Below are 19,346 nucleotides of genomic sequence, written 5' to 3'. Positions count from 1 at the left end.
TATCTATCTTATTAGTTTATCTAAGATTCTATTCATTTCTTTAACTTCTTATTTATTTTTTGGTTAGATTTATCTAGTTCTAAGAGAGAAAAATTACAGTCTGCCACTATTATTATTTTGTTATCTGTTTCAATCTGTATCTCATTTAGTTTTTCTTTTTAAAATCTCAGAGCTACAACACTTGGTGAATAGAGGTTCAATATTGATAATGCTTCATTATTCAGTACCCCACCCCCATTTGCAACATAATATGGTTACTCCATTCATTCCTTTCAGTTATTCATATTTTAGCCCCAACTCTGTCAGAGATTATGAGTACTACTCCTGTCTTTTCTGGATCATCTGAGGCATAGAATATTCTGCTCAAGCCCTTTACCTTCACACTATGTATGTCTTTCATTTTCAGTGTGTTTCTTGTCAACCACACATTGTCAGGTCCTGGATTTTGGTCTTTTCTTCTTTACATTTTCTTACCAGGTGTGAATTCATTTCATTACACCTAGTGTAATAGTTACTAGTTGTGCATTTCCATCTACCCCATTCCTCATCACTTTTTATCCCCTTTTCCTTTCTTTCTGTTGTATCCACCAGATTTCCAATTTCTTTTTACTTATACCTCTCGTATTCCTCTCTCTTCCCCCAAATCCTCCCTTATCCTCTCCCCTCACACTCCTACTTCCAAATTAGCCTACCTTTCCAGAGGTTACTCTCTCTTCCCTTCCCCCTTACCTTTTAATTCCTATTCGGTCCACCTTTCTCAAATTCCCTTAAGTCCCAACTGTGTCCTCCTACTTCTTAATTCCCTTATCTTATCACCTTACCCTTCTATCTCTTAATATGTATTCTCCTTTAGATAAATCTCCTCTCCCTCCCTTTATTTATCTTCTTGTCCTCCTTTCTCTTAATCTACCCTTCCTTCTCTTATTTCCTCAGACCCCCAAAGGGACTCCAATTCCCTCCTTTATCTGAGATGGGAGAACTTTCAACTTTTATTTTGCATTTTTTTCTTTTACAAAGAAAAAATATTTTGAATGTCTAACCTGCAGTTGAAATCTAAGATAAGTCAACACCTAGTTTTCCTGGACAGATGAAACTACCAGGACTAGTTAACATTCTAAAATAATTAGTTACTGTAATTGCTTATGCATGTCAGTTTTTTGTCAGGTATTTTTCTAATATCTTAGAGAAGCAATTCTCAAAATGAACCAGTGATCCCTAGAGGTCCCTAATCCACAAGGTAAAAATTATTTTCATAATAATATTAAAATCTTTTAATTTCAAGTACACTAACATTGATAGATATAACACACAAAATCTCATTGTGGCAGAGGGTCCTCAATAGTTTTTAAGCATAAAAGAGTCCGGAGACCAAAAAAAAAAGAAAATTGAGAACTACTGCCTTATAGAAAGAATGAAATTCTTTAGAACAAGGATGTCTTTCCCTTATTTTCAAAACAGGGAAATGAAGTTGCCCAGCACTCTAAAAAGATAGTTGTATAGGTAACTTAATAATTATTTACATATTTAGAGTCATCTTTTGAAAAAAAAAAACTAGATTGGCTTCATTTTATAGCAAAATTCTAGGATATGTTATTACAGTGATACTTTATAAGCATTTAGAAAGGAATATAGAGATTACCAAAGGCCAACATTATTCACTAAAAATAGGTTATGTTTGATTGGTGGTACTAGATTGTTAGATCAGGTAAATACTTTAAACTTATTAAACCTACATTTTATCAAGCTTTTTGACAATGTCTCATATTATTCTTATGACTAAAATGAAGAATTGGACTAAACAATAGTATAGTTAAGTAGATTTCGAATTGGCGGATTAACAGCTCATAATATAATCATTAATGAATGTTGTCTAGAGGATGCTCTCTTAGTAGAGTACCTACCTGATGGACCTACATTTCTTCCTTTGTTGATAATTTTTTTCCCCAGAGATTTGAGAAAACCAAGTTGCCATATCAGATTTGCATATGAAGCTGGGAAGAAGAGCTAATATGTTGGGCAAAAGAGTCAGAATCCAAGAAAATTCCTTGTATTATGATTTCTCCTCAATTATTATTTTGATTTCCCTTTCTTATATTAAATAAATTTTATAATTTTACATGTATAGGATTTGGTCTTGGTGAAGAGACCTGTTCCTTTTATTTTTAGAATTTTATATTAGGATTCCAGTTAACAAAAGGAATTTTCCTTAGTCAAAGCAGGGGGGAAAATATTCAGAAAGGACACTGAGCTGATTAAGCAATGAGGAATTGCCAACATTAGAGATGAACTTAAGCTTCCTATACTCATTGACTAGACTGTGATGCCCATTACTGAAGCCTTTAGCCCTAAGAACCAATTAAGTCTCAAGGATGGTTTCAAGGCATCATTATCACCCTACACAGATGTAACACTGTCACCTTAAAATGTCGTAAAATTCTTCTGTACCTCAGAGCAGGAGAATGGAGATGTAAAGTAAAGGAGAAGAGAGAATTTACCACAAGCACCCTTTATATTCTGAATAAGTATGAAGTAACATCCTTTGCTGAGAGTTCGAGTCACAGATGGTCAGAGTGGTAATTGAAATTGTGGAAGTAAATAAGATTCTCATTTGTGTTATTCTATAATTTTTTCTGCTATATATTTCCTAAGTTTGAGAACTATAAAGATAGACATAAAGAATTTTGTAGAAGGTAATCTTTCTGTTTTTGAAAAGGTTTTTCATAGTATGGGAAATGTATACTTCAAAAATCTTTGGTATAATTCCTATTTGAATCCACCTGGTTACACCTACTATCTAAAATCAGCTTATTTAGGCCTTTAATTTTCTATTTTATCCAAATAGAATATTCTGGATAATTGATATTTTAATAAATATTTATCCACTTTTATATTTTCAATTAATATTTTGTTACATAATTGTGTAAAATAACCATTTCTATATTTCTTTCTTCTTTCTGTATTTGTAAAGAATTTTCCTTTTTTCAGTTATTTGGATTTTTTTCTTAAATTTGCTAATCATTTCTTTTTTTTAATTTGGAAATTTTTATTTAATTAATTAATTTAGAATATTTTTCCATGGTCACAAGATTCATATTTTTTCCCTTCCACTCCCTCTCCCATTTGCTAATTCTTTCTAAACTTTATTTTTTAAGAATTCTTTTTGTTTTTAGCATTTTATTTGTTGTTTTGATATTTCATTAATTTTATAATTTATTTAACTACAAAACAACCTAAATGATTATTTTTTTCTCTTTTAATCTCATAGTTAATTAAGTATTCATGGATACAAATTTGCCTCTCCTATGTTGGCTGCTTCTGTAAATTTTTATGTATTTCTTTTGTTATCATCTTTGATGCAACCTCATTATTTTCATAATTTGCCTTTTAGTTCATGTACTTTTTCATCAAATAATGTTAGTTTCCATGACATCCTGTATCTTTTGAACATATTTCCTTTGTCATTATTTGTAACCTTTTGATATATAAATATTTTGATACATTGATGAATCTTTAGTCTTTATTAAGACAATTTCCACCAAAATTTACTCTTAAATCATCTGTAGCATTTAAATTTCTGTTACCTAAAAAGAAAACTTGCTATCTTGAATGATGTTTCCTGGTACTTCTAAATAACTGAGAATCTATTAGAAAAATCTAATGATCATATATATATATATATATATATATATATTTTATTCCCAATTCCTTTTATCTAGCCTTACTCTAATGCAGCAGTTCTCAACCTCTCAATTTGTAGCAATGAGAATACATAATGCATATCAGGTATTTACATTCCAAACCATAACTGTAGCAAAATTACAGTTTTGAAGTAGCCACCAAAATAATTTTTTGGTTTGGGGTCACTGCAACATGAGGAACTGTATTGCGGGGTCACGGCATTAGAAAGGTTGAGAACCATTGCTCTAATGCTTTATTATGCCAGAGATTTGATCTTAGACTCTCAAAGATTATGCTAGTGGATCTTAAGCTTTTTCAGTTCTTGCTAGTTCTAAAAACCAACCTAATAATACCCAAACTTATAATGAAGTTGGCCTCGGGTTATATTTTTCAGCCAATAAATAATTTTCAGCCAGTAAATCTTAAAGGCCATCTGCTAATCTGTAGAGTTGTATTCAGTATGGATATAGGAGCAATATGTATATTCCATGAAATATTGAAGACTTTTTCAAATTACTTTCCAATAATTGCAGCATATGAGTAGAAAGCAATGAGACTAGATTTTTCAACTACCATTTGGAATTTTTAAAAATGTATAGTTCTACCTTCTTTCTGTATATAAATTTGTTTTTGAGAGATAAAAGTTTCGTTTTTGTTCAGCATGGATGCTAATTAGGAACTATGTAGACTCTGAAAGCCATCCTTTTTAATACCAAATTTTTTAATAGTTAGATGTTGTGGCATTAATAGGTTATTTAATTTCTTCATCTATAAAATAGAGATATACTGCCTTGCTAAAGATATACTGCCTTATTTGTCATCATCAATAGTTGTCAGGAAGGTGATTTTGAACTATTAAGTGTACTTTTTGTACATTATCACTACATTTTTAAAATCTCCAAATATTTTTTAAGTTGGTATAATAAAATTCTACATAAATATGTATTTGTAAATAAGAATAGTATAATTGATATGATGAAAACTGCCTTCAAAATTAAAAAATTAAAATCCATTATATTGTTTCCAAAACAGTGGAAATGACAAGCTTGAAATGCTCAAAATACTAGAAGTATGATTTTTGTCATTTAGCTACCATTGTTGCTTTTTAAGACCATAGGATTAGGAAGGTTAAATGACTTGTCTGTTATTACAGAGGTAATAAATGACAAAACTGTGATTAAATCTAATTTCTAGTATAGTACTCTTTTCATCGTATGGTGCGACATGAGTACGGGCTGGGGGTTGTAAAAATTAAATTAGTTTCTCTACTGAAAGTATTATATTTTTAGAGGTTTATTAAAGATTATTAGAATTAAGAATTAAAGAAAATACAAAATAAGAAAGCACGTGCTTAGGGCACAGAGCCCCATTCACAGCCACTCACATCTTGCCTGCGTGTGCCTAGAAGTGGAAGCAAAGAGAGCAAGTAGGCGGTACAGTCAGTTTAAATATCCATTTTGTTCTCGGCCCAGATGAGGACTCTCATGATATTATAGGGCATTCTGGGAAGTGCCAAGGACTTCTGGGGATTGAAGTCTGTAGTTCAAATCTTCATTTTTACATTCCCCTGTTTTATTCTTATTGGAAAAGGTTTCCCCAAAAAGGATCATGAAAACATAATCAACTTAAAGATTAAAATAATTTGAGGATAAGAGGAAAAGAACAAAACCAATAATTGCTAGATGCATTGAAAAAAAAAACAGTTAGGGGGCAGTCCCCTTTGGCATTAAAATATACATACAAATAAATGTTCAATCAACCACACCCAAAGTTCATACTTGATCTTCTCATGAAGCTTGTGGTCTGGAGGCATCCTCATGGTGTCTTCTCCAAACAGTTCAGTTTCTGGATTTGGAGAGGTATCATGTTTCTTAATCTAAAATTCTTCTCAAAAGGAATTTAAACTTTGCAATTTAAAATAATAATATTTTTACATTCCCCCATAAAGAGGGTGATTGAAAAACACAGGGACCATTTAGGGATGAATGGCTGAGTTATGAGGTATATGAATCAATTGGCAAGAGAAATTAAAAAGACATCAGAAAAATCCAAATAAAAAAAAAAAGATAATTTCTGGATGAAAATATAGACTATCAAAGTCTTATGTGTAAAAATTATAAGTAAAGGAAAAATAAATCTATAACAGGTCCTTGAATTAGGGCCCAATTAAAATGATATAAGCAAGTAAGCATTTACCCAATCAGTAGCCAGGACTACAGAAAGTTTATCACAGAAAGACAGAAAAGGGACTAGATTATAGAAACTAAGTAGAAGCCAAGTTAGGGATACTGGTCTGTAAGTATTTTCACAAAGAGTGTGGATAATACAAGGAAGGCCTATGTCTTAATGTATGTTAAGCGTCGCAACCTTGAGTCTTCACACTAAGTTCAAGTCCTTTGTATTGATTTAGAAGTGCATCAATCCTTCCTGTTTTGGTTTCTCTTTGACCCTGTGCAATGGCTCTTTTGTATATCTTGTCCTGGAATCAGACAGAATCATTAAGCAGAGTTCCATAATTTTTTTTAAACAATTAGTGGCATCATCTTTATAGTCTCAAACTTTTGGGGCATGCATTGACATCATAGAAAAATGTATTTTAAACTTATATTACTGCAAAATCAAAAAGTTAAAGAAAATATTAATACTGGTGACATGTGCTTCAAATATAAAAAGGGGAGAAAAATAAAAACTGAAATAGTATATTGCACATGCAAGAAAAATATAATAATAAAAGTTTTAAAATTCAAAAACATAGCTTATAATCATTGACACACTGTGTCAGCTAAGAAAATATAGAATACAAGGCTTTAATCACCAAAAATGAGATCCATTTCCTCTTCATGCCTGGCCATGATCCACTGTGAGTACAAGCAAATGAATTTCACAAGGTAACAGTTTTTTTTTTAATAAAGAATAGTAGTACAAATATGTAGGTATCAATATCCCTAAAATTCTTAATAGTCCAGTTAATTACAATAACAAACAAACCCACTATCGTATGTCACATGAGTTGCTGTATGGCATTTTTAAAAGCCTATGAACTGATGGATATTTGTTACAATTTTACAAACGTAGCAAATCTTTAAACCTTGGTAAATATATTTGAACAAAGTAAAACTTATTTGGAGTTTAGAACATCATCAAGAAATCTAGATATCATTCTGGTGGAAGTAAAATGAGCTGAAAAGTTATAAATGAGAGATGATCCTCTTTTGGGGAGCCATCCAGGGTTACCCTGGGATTAACTTCCCAGCTTCCATTCACATTTTTATAAATGTGGGAGTTAGGGATTATAATTGTATTTCACTTCAGCTACTAAAATGGGCCCTACCTCCTGTTAGGGGCAGGCAAAATGACCAGAGATTAAGAAAAATTCTAAAAATCATGTCTAAAGACCCCCTTATAATCAATTTGAGATATTTAGCTCATTAAATTTTCCAAAGGTTGTTATACAATTATAGCCATTTTTCTGATGGAGTCCATCTATCCTCTATGTGACAATTTACAAAATCAAAAATAGAAAAGCTATTTTTATATGGGCTTACTCAATAATGTTTGTTCAGTATGTTTATAGGGGAAAAACAACAGAATATAACAGTAGTTAAAACCCAGTACATTAGAATGATTTAGTGTAACAGAATAGTATTGAATACAGTAATATATGAACCTAAAATCACAAAAGTAAATCTTAAACAAAACAATCAGTAAATCAGCCTATTGTCAGAAGGCAGAAGGTTGATAAGGGGTAGGCAATGGGCGTTAAATGACCTGCCCAGGGCCACACTGCCAGGAAGTGTCTGAGGCCAGATTTCAACCAAGGACCTCCCATCTTTAGGCCTGGCTCTCAATTCACTGAACCACTGAGTTGCTCCCCCCCCCCCCCATAGTAAGAATGGGTTTTAGGAATCTCAAATTTGGTTAAAGAATTGCAGGGAGCTGAAATTCTCTCCTGACTCCCAGGTGAGCTAAGTGAAAGAACCAGTACAGTCAAAAGATATCCTTTTAAAGTAGCCATGCTTTAAGTTCCTGTTTGGAAAAGTCTCTTCCTTCTCCTCTTTCTCTCCCCCTGTGCTCCCTGCCCCTTGTCATGTGGAGGCTAATCTTAGCCTAAGGAAAAATTCCCCCTCCCCCCCCTTTTTACCAGCTGGTCTTTGATCCTGAAGGAATTGGGTCTGTTATAAGCAGCCTGGGGCCTGGGGCTGAGCCTGGGGTGAAGAGCCATCTGGGTTGGAGGCCAGAGTTTCTGGGGCTGTGGATGAGCTGGGCCAGGTGAGCAAGAGAGAGACCACTGAGAGAGAGACCAACTGTGTGAGCAGGGCCTGGACCAGGTGAACACAATAGCCAGGAGCAGGAGCCAAAGCCAGGAGCTGAGGGCCGAGCCAGGAGCCAGGAAGCAGGCAGGCAGGAGCAAGATGAGTCAAGAGGTTTACTAAAAAGTCTTGGAGAAACATGGCTTAAAATCTAGACAGTATCTATTAAAAGCTGAACTTAACCACAGTAGAGAAAAGATTTAGGAAAGTTAAGAACATTGAGGGTATTTCGTCACAACTGACATGGTTAGCCAAACTGTAAAAATTAAATTAGTTTCTCTACTGAAAGTATTATATTTTTAGAGGTTTATTAAAGATTATTAGAATTAAGAATTAAAGAAAATACAAAATAAGAAAGCACGTGCTTAGGGCATAGAGCCCATTCACAGCCACTCACATTTTGCCTGCGTGTGCCTAGAAGTGGAAGCAGAGAGAGCAAGTAGGCGGTACAGTCAGTTTAAATATCCATTTTGTTTTCAGCCCAGGTGAGGACTCGTGATATTATAGGGCATTCTGGGAAGTGCCAAGGACTTCTGGGGATTGAAGTCTGGGGTTCAAATCTCTAGTTTTACAGGGTGGCATGAATAATCATAAGTTTATGTGAACAAGGCTTGGCTATTTTAGTGACTATGACTTATATGGGTCAATAGCACAACATAGCAACCACCAACCCCACCATCCTGTTCCCAGCCTAAAGCAATTCTACTTTACTATAAGGGAGGCAATGTCTAGGACAAAAGCTTTTATACATTGTCCTTGTCAAACCATATTTGGAGGATTACTTTCATTTATGGGTATCATATTTTAAGAATCACAGTGGTTTTATTTCCAGAGGAGGAAAAACAAGTTGGTGAGATGACTATTAATAATTTTTACTGATTGTTGAATCCCATTGCAAAAGGAACGATCACCTTTTTATATTATTTGTATTTATATTTTTAGAAACCCACGTTTTCATATAATAGATATAAAAATTGTATTTGAATTAGATGAAAAAACTTTGTATCAGACTTGGATCTGGAGTTAAATGATGTGTGTTAATCCCTCCTCTGGTAGAGAGTAGCTGTGAGTCCTTGGACAAGTCATCTAAGTGTCCTAGGCATTTATAAAAATAAGAAGATGTGGAACAAGGTGATCTCTCAACTCCTTTCAATCCTAAATCCTATAATCCTCTGATATTTATGTCTCATTTGTGTTACTTTCATAACTATGTGATCTTTGGCAAATTTTAACCTTTGCCACTAGGTTTCCTCATCTGTAAAATGGGATGATATGTTCTAGTTAATTCTGGTGATGTATGGAAAGCATTTTAGAAATGTTTTAGAAATGTATAAATATGAATTATTTTTATTTCTAACCTTACATAATACTACTTGGTTTTTAAATTTTTATTAGAATTTTTAGCTTTTATTTGTAATTTCAAATAGTAATATGCATCTCAATATACTTATAGAAATTCGATGGGTGAAATCTGAAATTACTGAGGAAACAAAGGATTAAGCTTCCAAGCATGTTGATTTGTTAAATCATACATTCCAGTTGCATGACAAACTGAGACCAGGTCTCCTCAGCTTGGCAATGGACTGCAATTCTGGGGGAGACAGATTTGTATGCATCAAAAGGAAACAATTAACAGGATATCAACCAAGATCCAAGATTAGGTAATCAGATTTCTAATTGGAGGAAAGATTAAGGATTTTAATTGAGAGAGGGAGAGCAAACAGATGCAATTCCCTGAAATAAGAAAAAATAAAAATAAAGGTGTCTTCCTCTCCACAAGTGTCTTTATTTAGGCAAAGGATCAAGGAAACAGTAATTGATTGACTAGCTATTGTTCAATCTTTTTGGTTATGTCTGACTCTTCATAACCCCCTTTGGGGTTTTCTTGGTAAAGACCCTGTAGTGCTTTGTCATTTTCTTCTCCAACTCATTTTACTGAGGCAGAAACTCAGGCAAACAGAGTTCAGTGACTTTTGCAGGGTCATAAATTATTATTTGAGGCCAGATTTGAATTCGGGAAGATCAGTCTTCCAGATTCCAGGAATGCCACTCTATCTATGGTGCCACCTCACTGCCCGAATTGACCAGAATAGAGCCAGTTTTCAGATGAGACATGTGGTTTGCTTAAGATGTATAATTGTGAGAGAACTTCTTGCTTCAGTCTTCAAATTGGATTGGGTTTCTGGTCTATATAATGTAGGTCTGTATAAGAGTCTCGAAGCACCCAATCATGCAGAAGTTGGTTCAAATGGAACAATTTTTTTTTCAGATTTTACATAATTGAATGAAATTTTTTCACATCAATTGGACTAGGCCTATAATTGAATAGAAAGAAATCTGAACTAGATCCAGAATTGAATCACAAGATACAAGTCAGTGTAGTTTACTCAATTCCCTCCATTCCTTAAGAAAAAAAATAAAGTTTCATTAAGATGGGGTTTTTGTCATAAAGTAAATGTATATGCATTAGTATGATAATGCCTGGCACCTAGTATGTACTTAATAAATGTTTACCTATTGATTTACATTCATTGGCCATTCATGGCATGCTAGAGAGAAAATATCTACGTATTTTATAAGTAACTTGTATCTTTAAAAAAATCTATTACCATATTGTCTTAGTCAAGATTATTCATTTTTCATTTGGCAAATGGAGATTAAGATGAATGTCTCTAGCTAAATTTCAAGGTGCCATAAGTCTTTTTTAGAGTTCCTTTCCTGTTAGTATATAAATGAAATTCTTTTAAAAAGACTATTAGATTGCTATAAAATCTTTTAACATGTTTTAAGTTATTGCAACCAATATCTCTTAAGATCCAAGAAAACTTTTAATTGCCAAATAAAGCTGTTTGTTTTAACTTAATCACTTAAAAAAGCCAAGTACCACATACACATAGAGTCTGCAGTAATACAATTAATTAAGCACATTTAAAAAAAAAGAAAAAGAAAAGAATTCATCATATTCTTATTGCCAAAAGACCATATTTTTCAGTTTAAAGTTTTGTTCTACCTCATAGCTTCCTAAACCTCTTTGCTCTCATTTACCTAATATATTAGGTTATTTAATTGTGTATATAAATAATAGTAGATAGCTAGGTGGTGCAGTGAATAGAGTGTCAGACCTGGAGTCTGGAAGACTCATCTTCCTGAAATCAAAACTGGATACATACACTACCTATGTGACCCTGAACAAGTCACTTAACCCTGTTTGCCTCAGGCTCCTTATCTGTAAAATGACCTGGATGAGGAAATGGCCAATCATTCCAGTGTCTTTGCCAGGAAAACTCCAAATGGGGTCATGAAAAGTCAGATATGACTGCAACTACTCAACAACAGCAACAACAAATAACATGTCTCAGAGCACATCTCATACTCATCTGACCCATTCCTTTAGCTATCTGTGGTCCATCCCAGCACTTCTCAATTTTTTTTTTTTAGAATTGTTGCACCAGTATTTACTAACATGACTTTTTCATTAGCAAAATTCATAGGTCAACAATTTCAACACATTTAAACTATTCTCTTTAATATTTTCATGATAATATTTTCTAAATTAATTATCACACCTTTCTTTTTAAGACAAGCCAAATCAGACCTCAGAAGTGCGACAGCAAAAGTGGGAGAAATGACCAAATTAGTCGAAGACCTTCAAGGACAGATGCAAAAGAAGGTATTCAGATAATTCTTTATTTCTAAACCCTTTCCTTCCATCTTAGAATCAATACTTTGTATTAGCTCCGTGGCAGAAGAGTGGTAAGGGCTAGGCAATGGGAGTTAAGTGACTTGCCCAGGATCAACTGAGAAGTATCTGAATCCAGATTTGAATCCAGAACCTTCCATCTCTAAGCTTGTCTCTCAGTCCACTGAGCCACCTAACTGCCCCCTGGATATTTCTAAGATAATTAAGAATTTATATGCACCTCATCAGTATTCTTCTTGTTTATAAAATAATTTTCATTTGAAATTGGATCTCTTAGGATTGAGAGACATTAGAAGTCGTGTCAGTCACTTTTTAAATCAAAGCATTAGTGAAATGAGAAGACTATGAAGCTTTTTCAAAATTTTGGAGAGACTTAAGGAATTAGATTTAGGTTCTGTCTAAACCAAATCAATGCTATACAATAATTTCCCTGTGATATTACTTCCTAAAGCACATTATTCTGAGATTATTTCTTCCTATTTATTCAAAAGTTTAAGTTAATAAAGAATGTATATGACATAGGGTATTTTAATATTTCCTTCATATTTCTTTATTTCTGCTTTATTATATGAAAGTCTGTATTACAAAATATAATATCAGATTTCCAATCTTAACTGGCACTGTTTTGTTTTTTTCCCAGATCCTGCTATATTTATCGTGTTGTTTAGTTGTTTACTTTAAGCTAGTTTCATATAGTTTTAAGTTTAATTATTTTGTCAAACTGGGAAAAATGCTCATTTGTTTATGGGAGAATCAATATAGAGAGGGGTAAGACATTGAGACTGCCTCTCAGGCAAGCCTAGCTCCTTTAAAGGTATCATAACTTCTCTTCTTTGTGTACAATGTACATAATAGAATAAGTATTGCAAATATATAGCAAATGACATCTATGTAAAATGTACACATTCAATTCAAAATAAAATGCTAACAATAGATTTTTATTTAGCTTAAAATGACACAGAAGTTTTATTTTAAAATAATTTCATTATCCTCAGGCCCTAGCAAATATATTTAAACCCCACCTTGCTTTTTGTTTGCTATTTGGAAAATACTAGTGTAATTTAAAATTAGCATGATTTTTATTAGTAATTTCTTTGTGTTTTCACCAATATCCAAGCATTAAAATTCAGGGTAGCTGGTTGGATTTCTTAGGTTTGATTTATACAAGTGCCTGAAGACATGATTTAAAACAGTGGATAATTTGAATTGTTATTGTTGGTTTTTTAAATGTGATATATATGTTAGCAAATTATGTGACTTAAATATACCAACATGATTATAATCCTTTAATCAGCCATAGTAGTAGCCCAGTGAACTTAAAACATTGAATCTATGTTACATAGTGAAGTATTGACTTTTCGGATGCTTTCGAAATACATATACAAGTTTCTTTGGTTTAAAGGTGGAAGAAATGGAATCAGCCCAAGGAAGAGAAGAAGCATCAGACAGGCGATTACACCAGTTGCAAACTAGTATAAAACAGCTAGAAACAAGGTAAAGCTAAAAAAATTATAACTATGATGTGATTTTCAGAGAATATTCCCACCTAATTTTACTACTTTAAAATTGTTTCAACTTTAATATGCATTATTTTTTAAATTGATGTATTTTGCTTTTCCATATCATTATATATGAATATTTCCTCTTCCCCCCCACTCCAAGCAATCATATCTTGTCAAAGAGGCAGAGAAAACATGTCAACAACATTCAACTAAATTTTGAGATATATGTGATATTCCATACCCATTGCACCCACCTCTCCAAAGAGAAGGCAATATATTTTCTCATCTGTGCATCACTGCACAAATTTCTCTTCTTTTCTCTTCCCTCTCATTCCCTCTTTTCCTTTTGAAAAAAAATTTGGAAATATAAGACTGTATCCTGCATTAGTGTTCTGGATCTTAATTGAGTTCTCTTGAGACCAGGAAAATTTCCCTGGAACATTTTATGAGCTATTTTTCAAAAGTCTTTATACACCTATCATTTATATCACTTGTCATTTTAGTATCTCCTTTGTGACTCTCTTGAATCAGAGTTAAAATTTAGTTTTCACATTTCTTTCAGGACTAAACTTCTACATAAAAATTATATTTCATGTGATAAAATGAAAAATTCACGTAGGATAATGGATAATTACAAGTTCAAGTTTATTTAGCTTCAGTTTTAGCCTTCACTCACAAGTTCAAGTTTATTTAGCTTCAGTTTTAGCCTGGGAATCCTTTTATTCATGTCTGATTCATGTTGTATCTCACTATTCACAGCAGCTATTCCAAAGTAGCTTCTTTGTCTTAAGGCCCCAAAGACATTTCAGTAGATGACCTTATATCCTACTTTACTGAGACATCAAAACCATCTGTTGTGCTTTCTCTTAATCTCACTTAGTCTGTGCCCCAAAACTTTTGGGTTTTTGCCATTTTCTTTCAGTGCCCAACTTACCACTGAATGATGAGGTGACTCTATTTGAGCCCTTGATTGAAAACCCTTACCATCTTTGTAGCTTTCTACATCAGTCATTTCCTTTCTTTTTTCAATTTTTTTTCCTATAGTCTTGTTCCTGCTCTGATACCTAAAATTATTCTTCAGCAGGAAGGAAAATATTAGATAGTCATAGGAGATAATAGACAATTGAGTAAATGTAGAAAAGTGAATTTTAACTAGGTCTTCCTTCTTCTTAGCCTAGTTAGTAACCATCAGTTCATTTTACTTACCCTGGGGGGGGGGGAGACAAGTTTTGCCTATGCTTTTTGCTACTGATAAAAAGAGGGAAAGACAACATGGTAGAAATTTTATGAGATAAACATGAAGGGGGCTGTATGTTACTAAAAATGGTATTTTATGGAGTTTTTTGAAGGCATGATCATTTTAATTTGCACATTTGGAAATCCAGACTGATTTTCATGTATTTTGCAACTGTATTTATGAAACTTCTTAATGTATAAGATTTTTTTTTCACTGATAATTCTTTTTTTAGACAGAAATCAGTGCTGTTAGGGAATTTCAACATTTTCAATGCCATCTTACTTTATATTAAGAGATAACCATGCCACTTGTGCAAAACTTATAGATAAAAATCTTTGTGATAGACATTCTGTGCTAAAATAATACAACTAAAGATGGTCTATTTGTATTATTTAGCATTTATGCAAAACTTTAACTTTTTACAGATATTATCTCATTTTGGCCTCACAATAGAAGATACTATTATTATCTAAATTTTGTAGATGAGGGAACTAAGGCAAAGAGAGGTTAATGATAGTTAACAATAATATCTAACATTTATATAGAGCTTACTATATGCCAAGCATTGTGCTAAGTACTTTATAATTATTATTCTGATTTGATCCTCATAATAACCCTAGAAAGTATTCATTAATGAGGAAATTGATCCAAATAGAAGTTAACACTAAATTCGTGCCCAAGGTCTCACAACTAATTAGTGTCTGAGTCTGGATTCAAGCTTAAGTCTTATGAATATCAAATCCAGGGCACTATCTACTGTGCTATCAGGTGATCTGTGTGCCTCTACTTATCAAGGTTTTAAGTTTTAATCAGTTCTATTGCCAATTTGTTTTCCTTTTTCCTTAGAGAACTGCTCAAATTCTTTGTACTTCTGATTTCTGTTCTATAAAATATTAATTAAAATCATTTTTCTCTACACATGTTGAATATTTATTGATTTGCAACATATTAAGAATCCTCTTTGAAAAAATTTTGTGATTGGAGAATGTTGATCTTATTCTAATTTTCTTTCATTCTAAAGATTAATACCAACATTTAGTTTATTTATCTGCCTTCCTAAAATCCTTTTAATTAACCTGAAGGAAACCCTCCATCCTATTTTCACTTATATTTCTATCTGAGAATGAATTTTAAATTCCAGAAACTCATAATCAAATCAGAATAAGAAATTTCTTTGCTTTTTTATTCTAATTTCACTAATTCTCAAAATACTTGTTACTTGTGCCTAGAATGTATAACTTAAGCCACCATTTCATGATTTAGAGTCTTATTTCTTAAATTTAGAAGTTCTAACATAGCCTGAATTCTCTTAAGAGGACCCATAATGCATATACTGATAATAAAGATAAAGTGATTAAAGAAAGGCCAGTTGTCAGCACTTTTTTTCGGAACTGTTTAAGTGAACACTAACTGAGATGATATTAAAATCAATGATCAAGAAATCTTTCTTCTTATATTTAATGCAGTGGAGATAGTTAAATATATATGTATATATGTATATATATATATATAATTTTATGCTAACCAATTTGTTTAACAGTAGTTTTAGTCCTAGTTTTAGTTTTTTTAGTTTTTTAGTTGTAGTTTTAGTTGTTATGACTAAACATTATTGGCATAAGTTCCTTGATTTTGACCTTGAAAAAATTACATTTTTGAAAATCACCTTTTGGAGAGGTCCTGGGTTCAAATGTGACTTCAGATATTTCCTAGCTGTATAACCCTGGACAAGTTAAGTAATCCCAATTGCCTATCCTTCACCAGTCTACCTTGGAACCAATACTTAGTATTGATTCTAAGAAATAAGGTAAGGGGAAGAAAGGAAGGAAGGAAGGAAGGAAGGAAGGAAGGAAGGAAGGAAGGAAGGAAGGAAGGAAGGAAGGAAGGAAGGAAGGAAGGAAGGAAGGAAGGAAGGAAGGAAGGAAGAAAGGAAGGAAGGAAGGAAGGAAGGAAGGAAGGAAGGAAGGAAGGAAGGAAGGAAGGAAGGAAGGAAGGAAGGAAGGAAGGAAGGAAAGAAAGAAAATAACCTTTTGTCTACAAAGTGACAAGTATGTTTTACTAGTTTTTACGTTTTTCAGTCAATTCATATTAAATGGTTGGCCTTTTTGATAGTTTTTAATCATTTATGTTTCATAGACTGAACTCTTTGAACGCATCTATTATGATTCCCTTATGTTATAAATGAGGAAACTGCAACCTAGGAAGGTAGAGTGACTTGCTCATTTTCTAACAATAAATTGATGACAAATAAGAAGGCAATCCACAAATCCCTATTCATGCCATGTTTTTTGCTTTTGACTTAATTGCATCTTTGTCACAGACACACACAAAAAATCTAAATTCATTTTATGACTTCTCTGCAAGTATGATTTCCTACTTGTGTGGGTATTTTATGCTGTAGAAGTCCTCTTCAAGCAAGGATATGGAAAAAAATTATACCCTGATTGGAATAGAATAGGAGTTAAATGTATTCCATTATGATCTACAAGTTAGTACTTTTGCAATTTAATTTGATATTTCTTATAGACAAATAAGAAAAAATGTCATCCTGGTTTAATTTGATGTACAGTTTTTTGAGAATTGTAGTGCCCAATTACTATACATTTATAGTTAATTCAATAAATGTTTAGTAAGTTTCTGTTGTGTTAAATATTGTGGTATACTGGATGAGAGGTAGAGTTCAGATAAAACATTCTCTGTCTTCAAGAAGATATTGTATGTAATGTATACATTTATTTGTTGTATAGACATTGTATCAACAGCCAATCAGTGTAACAGTTAAAATTTAGGGGAGACTGAGGCAGGTAGAAATTAGTTTCTCTCTGCAAGGAATATTATATTTTTTAGAGGTTTATTGAAGATTAAGGATTAAGACAGGATAAGAAACACGTGCCTAGGCCAGAGTGGCCTAGACAAGGTAATCTCACATCATGGAAGAGATGCCTCTGCTCCAAAACAGAAGTCCAAAAAGAGCCCTTCAAAAGCCTTTGCAATCAGCTTAAAGTACCTTCTCGATCTCGCCCACCTCAGAATTCCGTGAGATTACAAAGCATTTTGGGGAAGTGGAGCAAGGACTTGTGGGGATTGAAGTCCAGAGTTCAAATCTCAATTTTACATCAGCAAGTATTTTTTAAAGTCCCACAATGTGTCCAGAATTGAGCTAAGTACTGGGAAGAAAAATATAATGAATTAGTTCATCAGCAGTTGGCAAGTAATCTGTATTCTTTAAATTGACCAGATTTATAACCATGGAATCATCCTGTACTTCCTTCTCTCTCATACCTCAGTCAGTTACCAAAATTGGCATTTCTAAATTTACACCTCTCTTGTGCTATCCTTTTTCTCTATGAACACAATTACCACTTTAATTCCAAACTATATCACTGCTCCCCTAGATTATTGCAACAGTGACTCCTCATTCATCCCCCTCCCTTAGTCTCTCCCAATCCAGACCTTTCTAATAGTGAATTGACCTGACTCATTCAATTCCAGTGGCTTTTTTAGTGCCTCTACATGAGAATATAAATTCCTCATTTTACTTTTGAAAGCCCTTCACAATGAATATTACTTCCCTTCCTAGACTCTGCAGGCTATCCAACAGACTTTCTCTCTGTTCCTGATTCATGGCACTCCATATCCTGTCATCATGTTTTTGCATTGCTTGTTCTATTTGCATAGGGTGTACTCTGCCTATTTCCACCTCATAAAGGTCTTCTCTTTATTTAATCCTTAATTCAAACACTATTTTTGGCATAAAGCCTCTCCTCCCCCTAACTACTAATGCTCTTCCTCCCAAACTACTTGTATTTAACAAGTTTGTATAACAACTATATATGTGCTTATTTATATGTGTTTATGCATACATACACACACACACACACACACACACACACACACATATATATATACTGTGATAGAGGGACAGAACCTAGAGGACATTCTAAGGTTTGCATCCACAGCAGGGGATGGTGAAGGAGGCTTGGAATCTTGAGGGAGGAGGAGATTCCAGGGGGAGACAGTTGATCTCTCTCTCTTCCTCTCTTTCCTGAGAAAGCCAAGGGTGACAGACTGATCAGAGATTTCTCTCCTGTGACATATCAAATCCCTCATTGATCTTACTCACCATTTCCCTCCTACCCCTCAATACACCAAGAGTTGTGGCAAACTCTGAGAAGAAGAACATCTGAAGATCTCACACAGCTCCTGTGATACCCTGAGTCTGGACATTGGTTCTGCTGTGCTACGACCAGGGGTCACCAAATCCTGAGCCTCTTAGAGACCAGGCTGACAAGCCCGAGTCTCTCAACTTTGGGGAGAGGGAGAAAGATATTTTTAGACACATAGGGACTTTCCTTACCCTCTTTCCTATAAACTCCAACCTGCAGACATCTTGTTTATCTTACCCCTAACCACCATTTGCTGAAATAGTGTCAGTTATCTTAAATTGACATCCTTGTCATATTAAAGGGGGAGAGAGTTGATTTCTCTCTCTTTCCCCAAAGGAAAAGGTTCACCCATTAATCCATTATTAGAGGGGAGTAAAGGCAGGCTTAGTGGAGAGACATATTTAAAGAAGACTGAAGGGGTAATCCATCTCACCCTCCTTCTACCTTCTGCACATTTATCATCAACTCTTTCTCAATTATACCCAAACCAGCCCTCTAATACAATACTTACTGTCTCTTCCATCAAAATCCAAGCTCTTGATGAATAAACATTATTTGATTCATTCTACTTATATTCCTAACATGTTTTAATAAGATATATTTAATAGGAATATTAATTAGTATAATAATTGATGAATATTTATTAATTATTTCTTTCAAGAGAGTTATGCACAGGTATAAAATGAAGAAAAACATGTAAATAGTGCCTCCTGTGTGCCAGGCACTGTGCTAAGCTCTTTTTACAAGTTTATCTCA

The 19,346-nt window shown here is 33.4% G+C and overlaps 1 protein-coding gene across 10 annotated transcripts in view; it reads left to right on the top strand.

Annotated features, from left to right (window-relative positions):
• Positions 1 to 19,346, top strand: part of SCLT1 (sodium channel and clathrin linker 1) — a 205,783-nt gene that overhangs the window by 62,619 nt on the left and 123,818 nt on the right. For all 10 annotated transcript variants that reach the window (XR_008912889.1, XR_008912890.1, XR_008912888.1 and 7 more), the window contains exons 10-11: positions 11,568 to 11,658; positions 13,091 to 13,182. Coding sequence is in view for 6 of the 10 variants with exons in the window: in XM_056802701.1 (XP_056658679.1) it covers positions 11,568 to 11,658; positions 13,091 to 13,182 (183 nt within the window). In the remaining 4 variants the exon portion in view is untranslated. The remainder of the gene's footprint in view (positions 1 to 11,567; positions 11,659 to 13,090; positions 13,183 to 19,346) is intronic.

This window comes from Monodelphis domestica, chromosome 6, assembly GCF_027887165.1.
Source record: "Monodelphis domestica isolate mMonDom1 chromosome 6, mMonDom1.pri, whole genome shotgun sequence".
NCBI classification, from domain to species: domain Eukaryota; kingdom Metazoa; phylum Chordata; class Mammalia; order Didelphimorphia; family Didelphidae; genus Monodelphis; species Monodelphis domestica.
This window is presented reverse-complemented; position numbering and strand designations above follow the sequence as displayed.